General features: G+C 50.5%; 1 protein-coding gene across 1 annotated transcript in view; it reads right to left on the bottom strand.

Moving 5' to 3' along the window:
• Adgrd1 (adhesion G protein-coupled receptor D1) overlaps positions 1-14,275 on the bottom strand; it is a 116,736-nt gene that overhangs the window by 68,005 nt on the left and 34,456 nt on the right. Inside the window, exons 9-13 of the mRNA XM_026783480.1 lie at positions 9,192-9,251; positions 6,440-6,557; positions 5,481-5,591; positions 3,980-4,055; positions 2,361-2,502 (exon numbers count right to left, since the gene is read on the bottom strand). Of these exons, the coding sequence (XP_026639281.1) occupies positions 2,361-2,502; positions 3,980-4,055; positions 5,481-5,591; positions 6,440-6,557; positions 9,192-9,251 (507 nt within the window). The remainder of the gene's footprint in view (positions 1-2,360; positions 2,503-3,979; positions 4,056-5,480; positions 5,592-6,439; positions 6,558-9,191; positions 9,252-14,275) is intronic.

Here is a 14,275-nt window from a genome sequence, read left to right as displayed (position 1 = left end):
AAAAAAAAAAAAAACAGTAGAGTCTTCCACAAGGCCCAAGGCCACCACCAACAGCATTGGGAGAGCAGGCAGGACCTGTAGTCCCACAGCAATGGGAGGCCATCCTCTCATCTCAGGCTGGCTGGTTCCCCTGGTTGTGGTCCTGGTGTGTGTGTGTGTGTGTGTGTGTGTGTGTGTGTGTGTGTGTGCGCGTCTGTGTGTGTGAGTGTGTGTCTAGGTGAGCGGATAATTTGCAGGAGTCAGTTCTGTTCTTCTACAATATGAGTCCCAGAAAGTGTGTGTGTGTGTGTGTGTGTGTGTGTGTGTGTGTGTGTGTGTGTGTTTAGGTTAGCAGATAACTTGTAGAAGTTGGTTCTGTCCCAGGCATCGAATTCAGGTTGTCTGGTGGCAGGGCCCCTATCGGCTGAGCAGTCTCGCTGACCCCACCACTACCTTCTTAAGTTGAGCTGGCACTTGAAACAGAAACACACACATTCTGAGAACAGACAGCCCCACTCAGGTAGGTTTATAGCCCTTCACCAGCTCCTTGGACATCTTGGTCTTCTGGGTCCCCACATAAGCCATCATCTCCTTGCCAACAGGACCAGTTGCGCAAGCCTGCCGCCATCCACCCCTCCTGCTGCCTTTCCCTGAACATCCAGGGAGCGGGTCAGCAGCTGACATCTGCTTCCCGAGCCCACACTCCAGTCAGTTCTGCTGGGCAGGGTGCACATTTGGGTGGTGAACTCCAGTTTTTACTGCTGTTGCAAAGCTCCATAAGACCTCAGTGAGATAATCCGTTTTCAGGACTCACCGTTAGTCTGTCCTTGACTGCTCGTAAATCTACATCTTCAGAAGCGAGTATCACACACAGACACATGACCCCAAGCAAGATGGGTGGAGTGGGGGGGCTGCAATCTGTCATTGTCACCCTACCAGGATGATAACCTCAGAGCCTTCTCCTATACCCCCCGTGTGTGTGTGTGTGTGTGTGTGTGTGTGTGTGTGTGTGTGTTGCTGTTTCTGTCTCTATTTCTCTCTCTCTCTCTCCCCCTACCTCCCTCTAACTGCTTCCGTGGCATGGCGAGGAGTGGAGGTACCAGAAGGAGAAAGCTGGATGGAGGGGCCTATTAGCAAAGAGGAAGTCTCTTTGCAGGTAGATAAAAACTTTCCAGAGAACTGAGCAGACCCTGCTACTGTACTATTCACGGCAAACCCAGAATTCTCAGAGGAGGCTGTTGAATACCGGGAGCCATGTAAATTGGGTTAGGGGGTAGGAGCACCAGCATCATGCAGCTGACAAAACTGGGTTTTCTGGGACCAGCCTGGAGACACTTTGAACACAAAGAAGAGGAGGAAGAGCAGGAGTGTCTCCCTTGGCAAGGGAGAGAGGAAATGACACCATGACACAAGGATGGAAACAAATGCGCATTTACATCTTAGATGACTTAGCTCCAGCCAACCCATGCGCATGCGGGCCCATGTGTACACATAAACACATGCACACAAGTATGTGAGCTCTCCTGGGCATATGGATAACATGAAGCCCTGGTTCTGAGCTGGTTTGTCTGCCTTCTGCCCTCAGAGGCTCTTGTACCACCCGCCTGCCTCCAGAGAGCGCCCCTAACTGTGTTTTCCAACCTGCCTCCAGTTGGCCTAGTGATAGCGGTTGTCACTCATGAGTTCCCTCTCCAGGACCCTCACGCAAAGCCTCACCAATGCTTCAAAGCCTCACCAAGATCTCAGTGATCCCCGACCGTGTGCGCCCAGCACCATCCTTAAGACTGAAGTGCCAGCTACAAGCCTTTGAGAGATGCACAGGAAGACGATGCCTGTCCATATATGCACACAGTCACTCGGGCATCTTAGGAACCACGGCACATCAGCCTCCATCTCTGCTGTTCTCACTTACAGGCTGAGCTCCCTTAAGATGAGAGAGCCTCAGCGTGGATGAACACATGAAAACAAACAGCTCAGCCCTCCATATCCAAAGCACAGAGGTGTCTCTCTCAACCTCTGAAGCAGCACGTGACCAGGCTCAGCTCTGCACCTTGCTAACAGCCTGCCTGCTAAGTGACACTGGGACAACTGTACCTCTGCTCCAAGCAAAACAATGCCACAAGCTAGGAGCATATACCCATAAGGGCTGTACTCGCCTTGGATAGCCACAGCAGGCCCCAGAGGCCTCTTCACTCAACGTCAGCCCATGTGTCATTGGCAAGGCTCAGTCACGTATTTCAAGAATAAAATTGCAAGGAGATGAACTCTGGGAAGCAGAAAGTGCTCCTTGCCCAGCCCCAGGCCCATGAAAGGTTCTTCACGCAATGCCACAGGCAGCAAACTGCATCCAGGGCCCACAAAGGCAAATGCCTGCCACTCACCAGTTTGTGCCTGAGGTGGACAGTAATCAGAGGAGAGCCCGATAGGTTCTGGGACAGAGTGGGAGGCGGGGACACCTCCAGGGAGATCAGGCGGCTGGCCACAGACAGCAAGCAGTCTCTGCAGTTCACAGCCTCGGGAATCCTTGGAAACAAAGGGAAACGGGTTACAACGGCTAGACTGTGGCCTCGAGGTCAAGAGTTCTGAGACCAATATTTGATCACGCATCTGGATCAAATCCTTACTGCTAAACATCTCTATCTGTCCCTCAGTTCTACCCTCTTGGAAGTGTAACAACATAATTGGGAGGTGAGATAGGGCAGGACCTTAAAATACACAGGGAATTCAAGAAAAACAGGCCTTTGACCTCAGGCTTGGAATCTCAGCGCATTTGCCTGCCTGACCAGGCTCTCACTCGCTGGGGTCTGAACCCCACTTTCCCTGTATACACACACATGAGGCCAGTGCTTATGTGGTGAGGTCTACTGTCTCACTGCCTCCTGTCCATCCCTTTCCTCATGAAGGTGCCTCAGTTTCCCCCGTCCACGCAGTCGGCCACTCTTCCTCCACTCTGCCACGTACGCAGAACTGAGCCCGTGGCTCAGGAGCAAACCTTGCCATCTCCAGCTGAGCTGGGCAGCAGAGCACATTGCTCAAGCCCATGGCAGCCTGGAGATGAGGTCACACCCCAGGAACCTTCCAGAAGAGAGAGTCTCACTTCTCTATGCTGGATGTCAGTTCTGAAGGACAAGGCTTAAAACTGCAAGGGAACTGTGGGACAGAGAATGGAGCCCAGCCTGTGATGAGCCCAGAAATGAGATCTAGTAGCAACATCTGGACAGCTGGGCCACCCTGCCCCTGAAGCCAGTTGCTTGTGGGACTTTCAACTTATATTATTCAACATGTCCCCATGTGCTGAGAACCATTCATACTAAAATTCCCTGCCTCACTCCAATCTACAGCAACCCCCAGACATCTCCTAACCCTGTCTTAGAGTTCTGAGGTTGAAATGCTATTCGTGGCCAAAGTCAGGGACAGGGCAGTGAGACACCTGGTATGCAGAAGTTTGACTTGGGGTCTGGTGAGCTTGGCCTTTGAACAATCCCGGGGTGAGTTTAACCATGTGCCTGTGCTTACTGCTCCCCTCAAAGCAACTGTGGAGGAAGGAACAAAGAGAGAGAGAGAAATGGGGAGATGGAGGGAAGAAATCTTCCCGAGGGAGACAACCATAAAGGCAGGTCTGCCGCCTTCTCGTTCTATAGATGTGGAAACAGACTCAGAGAGCTCCATTCATGGGTCCCAGATCACTGTCAGCCTAGGGGACGCTGAGGTCTCTAACCTGAGCCTCTGAGCATAGCTGTCCAGTCTGGCCCCAGAGCCTGCTGGATCCCACTGAAGGAATTCCTGAGTCTTTTCCAACGGGCTAAAAACCCAGCCTGGCTTGAACAGCAAGGCAGCAGGCACCGGTAACAAGAGTTTTCTAACAATAAGTAAACCACGCATGTGTGTGGCAGTGTAGCGTGTCGCTGTGGTTGGTCATCCAAGACCACACACACACACACACACACACACACACACACATACACACACAACATCCCACACGCCACTGTACAACACTCACTTTGTGCTGGCCGGAGGGATGTTGTTCAGGTAATAGTGCAGGGAGTGGTAGAGAAGGCCGACAATGGTGGTCCAGGCTGAGGACAAAGCAGAGGTCAGACACCTGTCAACACTCCTGTTACAAGCAGAGAGTGTGCAGAATCACGCACACGGGGACTGAAGGCCGTGACTCAGTGACTCGGGTAGGGTTGGGGGTGGGGAGGAGGAAGAGCCACGGAACAATAACATTTACATCAGCACGGAAGCTGTGGATAGTCCCGTGCTCGACTGGAACAATGACCTCCTGCTCTGTCCCCTGTGTCCACGCCAGACACAGGTGCTGAAGCCTGTCCGAGACGCCTAGAGCAGCCGGGCCTGGGGACTCTTCATGGGCTGCCAGTTGCCTGGCAATGAGTGCGTCTCCATCAGTCTGCAGGAGGAGTATGCTAATCCTCAGAAGCAGGTCCACAGACTAGCAGACACCCAGATGGCTGCAATGGCTCCCCTGCCCCTTATTACAGTGAGAACCACATACTCAGCTCGTTTCCTCATTCCAGGAGGGTGAGAGCACTCAGCCAGCCATCATTGGCTGATTCTCTGAGCTACCCCTGCTGTCAACTCAGGACTCACTACATGCCAGGCACAGGGATTTATACACATTTTGCCTTGTAAGGTCTGAAACAGTATCATGAAACAGATACTGTTATTGTCCTGGTACAGCATTTGCCCAAGGCCACAGAGTCAGTAGTGGCTAAGCCGGGGTTCTAACCACAGAATCTGGGTTAGTTGACAATAACTGTTGAGAACATGGCCTCTGGCCCTTCTGGAAACCTGTGTTGTTTCTAATGTGTCTTGCCATGGAACATGGGAGAAGATGCTATGCAAGGCTGCTAGGTGGTGCCTCTCTCCTGAGAGCAGAATACACTGAGTCTGAGAAGATGAACATTACGGGCACCTGTCCTCCAGACCAAGAGGTGGATCCTTGCTTGGGGAGGGTCTGTGTGGCAGCCTGGGCCTCTGTCTGGGCCCTCTGGGATGAGGATCCACAGCAATCCTCAACTGTGAGTGGACACGAGAGGGAAGGACCCCATCTAGATATGGCCAGAATCGCCTGGTTTTATCCATAGGTCCCCTTGGTTGCTTGCTCATAATGAGACTTGACTTGGGTCTGTTCTAGGATCGTTTCTGGTTCTCCTATACAAACATACCTATTCATGGCTACCTTGAACAAGGAGGGGAGGTGTCCCATCTACTCACATACAACTAACCAGGAGCTGAGAAGATGGGGGGGGGCACAGTGTCCTGTGTGGTGGGTGAGACTCACTGGAACATAGATTTGCAGAACCCCACTCCAAGTCCCAGCTCAGTCCACAGTGTGTTGTGGGATGAGGTGGTAACATGTGCCTTGAATCAGAGCCCAATCTGAGAGCACCCGAACCCACCCTCCTGTGGGTAGCACCATCAGGGAAAGACCATCACCCAGACTGTACCACCTGAGAACCCGAGCAACCACATCCACTTACCTTTGCCGTGAAGGGCCTCTCTCGGAATCTCAATGTAACTGTGCCCATGGGCTGGGAATCTGTAGTGGGGGGCACTCAGTGCTGGGGGAAGGACCTTGGCCACGGAGAACTCTGAAGGAGAAGTGGACACAGTAAATGGAGTCAGCCGGCTCACTGGCTGCAAGTCTCAGACTGAAGACTGTGTCACTATCCTTCATTTCTTAAACCAAGCCAACTCCTAGGGGAGAGGAATGGCCTCAAGAAAGGGTGACCCAGAACACATGTGTGTTTTTCCCTGTCAGAAAAGGGAACATTAAAGCACACGTGTGTGTGTGTGTGTGTGTGTGTGTGTGTGTGTGTGTGTGTGTTGGCGCTGCCTCGGCAGACAGGCAGCCCCAAAAGCTGCCTCTGGAAGCAGATGAGCTCCTGAGCCACAGTGGGGTGCTGTTTGATTCCCTTGCACTCAAGTGTCCTCAGAGAGAAGCTCAAGGCAAGGAGCCCATGCCTGTCTGTGGGGGACCTAACACATCCTGGAAAAGCAAGGCTGCTTCCTCTGAGATGTCCCATTCTGGCATTCACCCAGCCTCCTATTCTGGTCTCCTCCTCCTCCAATGGCCTTCTTCACCCATTCCACATATCCAAGACAGAGAGCATCCCACCGGATCCTTAAGGATCCAGAGGTTCAAAGGGTTGGAGTCTGCACTCTGAGCCCAGATAGCTGTTGAGACACCTGGAGCTCCACTTTGCCATGACTGCTGACACAATCTTGTGCACATACCACGACCCCGCACTTCTAGCCATTTCTAACACACTTGTTTCCAAAACAGGATTTTTCCACATGACACTAGACCTAAGAGAAATGGTGGTTTATCTCAGCTGTTGTGTGAGGGTGAGGCAATGTGAAGGCCAGTGGTCACGCACCTGACACTCTCTCTTCCACAACCCCCACTGCCCAACCCTTCCAATCTGATAAGGACTACCTGCCATGGAGGAAGAGCCTGTGAGGGTGACGTGGGGTTCTCTCGACTGCAGGTTGGATGAGATGTGACCCATGACGGTATCGATGGTGTTGACCAAGCCCAATGTCACGGTGTTGTCCTGCAAGCAGCACAGACATGAGGCTCTGAGGGCCAGTTACACCCAACATCATGTGGAATGGGCACACAACAGACTCAGAGCTGTTCTTCCCCATGACGGCCATAAGAGAGAGAAAATCACCCAACTGCCCCACTTGGAAGCCTGGGAGATGATCAAGCATCTGATTGAGTTCACAGAGCATGGACACGAGTCAAAGCTGCCCCCATGTCATAGCATTAGCTCCTGAGTGACCAGAGGGCTCAGACACCTGTTTCTAGCTCTGCTACAAACCCTCCAAGGACCTGGGCAAGTCTTAGGTCTGCCCATGTCTCTGTCTTACAGATGATGGTCCTGGGGACACCTGCAAGTCTTTTCCACTCTCAGTGAAGCAGCAGACTCTTTGGAGGTACCAGCCCCCAAATCCCCTCTGACCTCCTTGACCCTCCGCCCAGTGGCCCTCTTAACCTACTCTAAGGAAGAAAGGACACCTCTGGATTCTACCCACATGAAGGAGGGTCCCTTCTAGTCACACAGACCTCTGCTGCCAGCGCCCATGTCAGGGTTCATGTCCACTTTGGCCTGACTGTCTTAGACCCCAGACACCATGGCAATAAAGAACGGTTGGCTCCACCCCCTGCCCCATTCTGCCTGGCTCTCCTCTGCCTACCTCGCACATCCCCTCCAGCCTTCCAAAGACAGCATCTGCTGCTCTCACCCCCTCAAGAACACTCCAGGAGGGACTTACTGAGGCGGAACCAGATACACAGGCCAATTTTAGATGTTGTCTCCTAGGCCCGTGGTCTGATTTCAATCAGAACGTCTGTGTCTTTGGCACACACTTGTAGGAGGAGCAGCGATTCATGCGTGCCCTTCTCTTCAATGTGCATAAGCTTGCCTAAGCCTGAATTGTTTTGCAATTATTCATATTTTGCAGCAGATTTGCATATTTTACATTCAAAGAAAGTTCATTTAAATCAATGGAGAAAAATCTGCCGATCTGAAGCCTCCACTGGCTGCTGCCCCTCTTCTGGCCGTCCCCACTGGCTAGTCTCCCGGGTTTCAGACTACAGCTTGTACACAAAGTCCCTTGGAAACCTATCCCTGGAGGTCTACGCTTCATGAAAAAGAATGTGTTTCTACACAAGACTGTGTCGTTCTTGACCCTCTTCCCTTCCTGCTTGCCAATGTTATGCAATCTCATTTCACGTGAAGCTGTTCAATAAAGGGCTCACAGAACGCAGCTCCTCGTGCCATCTTATTAATGAGGTGAGAATTGGCTGTTGTTTCTGCCTCTCAACCTTGCAAAACCTTTAAAGCTTTGAAAGGAGAAGGGCTCAGGAGAGTGAGCGCTTCAGCATGTTGGTGTGATCAGGGCACTCCTGGGCAGCTGGGAGCCTTCATCCTCCCTCTCTCCCTGAACTCCTGGAAGCCTTGTGTGCCACGGAAGCTGAGATGCCAAGTCACTACATGGTCTCTGGATACCTGAGAGGTGATTGCCCACATACCAAGTCACTGTGAGGTAGGGTCTGTTGTTACTGTAGCACACCTTATCCTGACCTGACTAACATGGTACTCAGAGGACCTTGGCAAATGTTCTTTCTCCCCTTTTATTCATTTTGTGTATGTGTGTGTATGCAGTATGCAAGCATGTGCATGTTTTTGCATGTGTGGGGTATATATATGCATATATGTATGTATGCACATGGGGCCTGAGGTTCGTGTTGAGAATCAGTCTCCATCACCCTTCCACCTCATTCATTGAGTCGGGGTCTCTCCAATCAAGCCTAGATCTCACCGATATGATTAGTTATCTAGCTCTGGGGATCCCCTGTCTCTGCCTTCCCAGGTTGGAATTAAAGGGGAGCTGCCGTGCCCAGGCAGCATTTGTGTGGGTGCTTGGGATCTAAACTCCAGTCTGTATGCTTGTGAGCCATCGCCCAACCCCACCTTGGCAAACGTTCTTGGTAGAAGTAAGGAAAAGTAGGTTCAGTCAGATGTCTATAGAACGAATGTGCGTGAGTGGGCTCGGGACCCAACTGTGGGGTTATACGAGGTTGCTCAACGCCACGCTCTCCCTGAAGGCCCTGGACGATTCTTATCTTAGCATTTTTATCATCTGCCATTGCCACAACTATTCATCGACTGTTCTCATGTTTTAAAGAAGTAATATCAATACGGTGGTTTGAAATCAAAGAAAAGCGCTCCGTTGCGCGTCCTGAATTCTGAGTGCAGGGGGACAAAAGCCTTTCATTTTCTACTTTAATCACGAGGCGCACTTTCGCGCTCTGCCATCTCACTCAATCCGCTGATCTTAAAATGCCAAAGATGGCTCTTATGACTATTCAAGAATGCAGAATAAAAAAATACATTGTGTGAAATGACACGCAAAGGTCAGCCTTCTGGGAGATCTGGTCCCTTTCCCAAAGCCAGAGATGGTGGCGTAGGGCTGAGGGTCCCAGAGTCCCCAGAAGACCAGAAGACACCACACCCAGGTGCATGTCATGCCCAAAAGAAATGAACTTCAGTGTCTTAGACATCAGGACCTGGAAAGGCTTCATTTTTCTTAGAGATCGTTAGGGCCCTAGGATGCCACCATAGGAAGACAGCCATAATCCAGTACACACATGCTGAAGGTCAAAGCATCCTTCCTCTTACCTCTGATGCCTGGGTCCAGCTGGGCAGTAGAAGCACCTCGCCCACAGTTCTTAAGAAGGTCTAGAAAGAAACAGAACAACACTGCTTAGCATAGATCTTCGAGTCCGATACCTGAGTCTGTCAGTCTCCTCCGGAGTCTTCCCACATCTCCTCAACAAGTAATTGGTTTAGCGCGGTGACAGGCAATAATGGCTTATATTTGTGGTGTGCGAACATCTGTGTATACGTGTGCTTACCTGTGTGGGAGCACACTTCCGTGATGGCACACCTGGGAGTGCATGTGTGTGCATGTGAAGCCCAAGGCTGGTGTCAGGGTCTGTCCTCCACGGCACGTTCACCTCATTCGTTGAAGCAGACTCTCTCAGCCAATCCCAGAGCTAGTCAATATGGCTAACCTTCACCAGTCAGCTTGCCCTGGGGAGCTCCTGTCTCTGCTTTCTGAGACTGGAATTATAGGCAGGTTACCCACCACGTCCACTCAGCATCCTGTGGATCCTGGGAATCCGAACTCAGGTCCTCAGGGTTGTGGGTCATATGCTTTAACTACTGAACAACCATCTCCCCAGCCTCAGGTTCTAGCTTACAGATGCTATCTCCTCTCTTGCTTCTTATGACAACCTTGTAAAGTCAGTGATGAGAATGTGGATATCGCAAGTGTCCAGGGTGCGTGACAAGCCCCAGCTTGTCTCATTAATGAATGAATGGCTGAGCAGGTGAATGGATAGATAAGTGGATGGGTGGATGGATACCTAATCACAGCTCATGAAGCCTACTTTCCTCAGGGACAACCTAACATTAAGCCACTTATACCAGCTGGAAATCGCCTCTACAAAGCAGAAACCACTTATGCCCCGCCCCCATCAGTCACATTTGGTTTGGCTCATTCTTGTTCCAAAACAATGAAATCAATTTTAGCATTTTCAAATACGGAGATTTAAGTGAAAACTGGTCTTCTTGTTTCCTTTTGGGGAAAAAAAGGGGCGTTAGCCTGCCAATATCCCAAGTAACCATGGAGCGAAGATGAGCAGGGTAGCTGCTTCAGCAATGTTTGCCCCAGGCCCCGCCCCTCCCTAGTCACCTGTCTCTGTCTTTCCATCTCATCTAGTGCTACAGACACCAGACTCAAACCTGGAGGCCAACTCACCGGCCTCCGTTTCCTTTGCCCAGTGGTTCTCAACCGTCCTAATGCTGCTAACTTTTAATACAGTTTCTCATGTTGTGGTGACCCCCCCCCAACCATGAAATTATTCTCACTGCTACTTCATAACTGTAATTTTGCTACTGTTACGATCGTAATGTAAATATTCTTGGAGACAGAGGGTTGCCTGAAGGGCCACAACCCGCAGGTTGAGAACCTGTGGAGTCTTCACGGTCAGCAAAATCCTGTGCAGCTCACCAGATACACGGTCTATGCATAACGCATCATCAGCGCTTCCTCCTCCCATTCATCTTCATTCCACAGCTGTTTATTAATGTTCGAAAGTTCAGGGGCCGAACTAATGACCACAAAATGCTCCTGCTTTCTCTCCTTGATCAGAGGAACAGCAAGCATTTTCTTTTATTTCTTATCCCTTCTCCTCCTCCTCCTCCTCCTCTTCTCTCTCCTCCTTCCCTTTTCTTCCTTTCCCTCCTCCCCCTTACCTCCCTTCTCCTCCTTCTTCTCCTCCCCACCTTTCTCTCCTCCGCTTCTTCCTCTTGCATAAAGTCTCATATAGCCCAGGCTGGCCTCAAATTCACTATACAAAGAACAACCCAGGCCAAGGACGACCTTAAACGTCTGGTCCTCTTCCCTCTGCCTTCCGAGTGCTGGGATTACAGGGGTACACCACCACACTTGGTTTGTGCAGTGCTGGGGACCAAACCCAGGACTTCACGAATGTTGGGGTGAGCACTCTTCCAACGGGGCCATGCCCACAACCCCCATGACCTTTATAAATAGTCACAAAGTCAGGGTTTCAGGTAGCCCGGCTCTACCCTCAGAGTGCAGAAGTCAAGCTAGACTGTACATGAGAGAGTGGCCATGTGTCCCTAAAATTTTACTACGGAAATAGGCCATGCATGGACTACCTTCGGCCTGAGGGATAGAGAACAGTTCTGAGAACAGAAACAAATGAACCACATCAGCTAACTTGAACTTTTTTCTTTTCTTTTCTTTTTTTGGGGGGATGTGTGTACGATCTCATGATGTAGACTTAAGATGCCCCTGCCTCAGTTTTCCAGGTACTGGGATTACAGGTGTGTGCCACCACACACAGTTTTCTATTTTCAATCAGCTGCTTCTATGCGTGGGGTTAAATTAATTGAATAGTATATTTTATTTACTTAATTCAACACATAAAAATAATATCTTAACATGGATGTCATATTTCTGTTAACTGTTAAATATTTTACAGCTCTTTTGTTCAGGCTGAGGACTCCAGCAGGCATCTTCTACACGGGTCACTACTTCCTGTACACGAACCACAGCACACTTGAGAGCACACATGAGTGGCCGCCCAGCCTAGGAAATGGCCTCTGGCCACTGTACTGGGCCATCATCAATGGTTAAGAGCCAGGACATTATGGAAAGCTGTACAATGACTTCCTAAAAATTTTTGTTTCCTCTTGAGTCGGAGTTGAGACGTTCTGGACAAACTCATTCTGTATGATTCGTCCCCAGGGCCATGGAAAAGCCTCAGACTGTTGATCGTTGGCCTCAGCTGGTCTTAAGGGGCTCTCATTGGATCTCTACACACTTCCTTTTAAAATCCCAGCCATGTTTCAAGACTTAGGGCTTCCCTTGCCAAATCAGACGAGATGGATGGGGCTGAAGGTTGAAATCAAGAGGATTTAAGCAGTTGGCTGCTGCTCTCCGTGGATCCTGCCCGCTGCATCTATGACTTGGATTGTTGACCCCCAAAGACATCTGGATTTGCAATCTCTGACTCTGTGATGTTCAGCAGAGAGGTAAAGCGGAAGTAATAGGCAAAGAGCAAAGCCACCAAGCTCAGGGAATATTTCCCATGTGGCCTACAATGAAGTATGTCTTCCAATACACCATCTTATGAAGAACGTGGAACCACCTTGGCCATATGTCCCTGCCTTACTCCATCCCCACCAGCCATCACATAGCTCCACACTGGGTTTAGCAGGACAGTCTGTCTCCCCTGACCCAAGTCCCTTTGTGCTCAGCTCCGTGTCCCTCCTGAAAGATGATGGAATCTCTTTCTGTGGCTCTCAGTCACAGTCCCTCTCAGTATGCACACTCAAGGAAGCAATGGCTCACGTCTTCCACAGCCCCTCCCTCATCTCCCAGCACATTCCAACAGGAGATAAAGGATCATGGGGCTCGGCCCGGAGCGTACTGAGGGCCTGAGGAACGCAGACTTTTGAAAGATTCCTACACTCTATAAACAGCCTCTGAGACTAGCTGTCACAGGAACAAAAGAGAGATTTGATGACATGCTTACTGTAGGCCAAGCCCTGTTCCAGTGCATCGCATACCATCCCCACTGGGGGCCTACAGGATTGCCCAAATTTAGGGATTTTCCATCCAATCCACCCCCTCTTCCTGTGGAAATGGGAAGTGTGCCACCCAGGCAATCCTGCCCAGCGAAGATCTCTTTCATGATTGGCTAGCCTACCATGCTAAATCTGCTCCCCTAGGCTGGTGATTGGTATAGGTGAGGTCAATGGGCCCAAATATGATCAGTAAGGTTGGGTGGCTACTTCCAGGGGGTCACGGGAAGGCTTCTTTCCTATAAATATGAGCGACCCATCCACCCCATCCCCGGCACATCCAGATACAAAGGCAAAGGACTAGGTGTAGTTGTATGGACGCAGGGACTGGGTCCATTGGACACTAGTCCCAGAACACAGCGACCTCAACACTAATAGATCAGTGGCCAGCGTGCATAAAGGAGGGTCACACAGCAGATCCACTAGCCACTGTCAGTGCCAAGGACTCAAACACCACAGTCCACACCTGCTCTAGGCTAAAATCTTATTATTGCTCTGCAGGTACCAGCTAAGCACCCAGGCAGCACGACTCCTCTACACCTCCAGGGAAAGTGAGGCCCTGCAGGATTGGACTATGCACCTACCAAACTGTGAAGATGACAGGGCTGGGACCCTCTCCACCTTGTCCCACTCCAGGGCCTGAAACCTAAGCCAAGCTACCCAAGCCCATCCTTCCACAGAGCTTTCCAGAACCTGACTCTATCTCAGTCCCTCAACCTCTTGAGAGCCATGTAGTTCTGGGTGATGCAGAATTCTAGAACCTATGTGTTCTGAGATGATGAAATCTCAGGCGCCCTACTTGCTTCTCCTACCCTAATCAAGAAAGCTACTGAATATCTCCAGCCACTCTGGGAAGCCTCTGATCACTATATCCCAGGTCTGACATGTTTTCTTTCAGTACTAGAACCCCCAAGAAACTAGAACCCTTGGGAAGAAATGACCCTATACCAGACAAAAAGGTATACAGAGACCCCCCCTTGGTCCCCTGAGATATGGTCACAGTGACTATCAGCTCCAAGTCTCGGAATAGTGAGGAAGCCAGCAACATTCATTCCCTAACAAGGACACACAATTGTAACCCGCAGGGCAAATGTGGTCCTAGCAGCCAGACTCCACACTGCTTGCTTACAGTCTTGGGATGTATTCTCAAGAATGGCCCACTTCAAACACCACTTCTTTCTCTATACCAGACAAGAACCTGGCTCAAGAAGACCATAAAGCCATGAGATACCTCAAGATACCTGATGGGAACAGAGTCTCTACCTGGGAACTGTTAAAAGCAATGAAGAAAGGAAACATCTTAACTTTAATGTTCTAAGTACCACACTCACAGAATGTGACTTTAGGAAGTCACACTGAACATGATGCTCTGTGGCCTCTAACCACATCTGCTAACATCCCCATCTTCCTCATTGCCATGAAGACGTCTGACTTGAGACCGTGAGCTGCAAGCCCAATTGTCTCTGGAGACTTGGTGGGTATGTGGATGGACCAGGGAGGTAAGATGCCGGGGAAGCAGAATGAAGGTCCAATTCCCAGCTCAAGGAGGCTTCACTGAACAGCACAGAGCTGGCCAGAGCAACCTG

Source organism: Microtus ochrogaster, chromosome 2, assembly GCF_000317375.1.
Source record: "Microtus ochrogaster isolate Prairie Vole_2 chromosome 2, MicOch1.0, whole genome shotgun sequence".
Lineage (NCBI taxonomy): Eukaryota > Metazoa > Chordata > Mammalia > Rodentia > Cricetidae > Microtus > Microtus ochrogaster.
The sequence above is the reverse complement of the archived record's forward strand: the minus strand, read 5'-3'. Positions and strand labels throughout refer to the sequence as shown.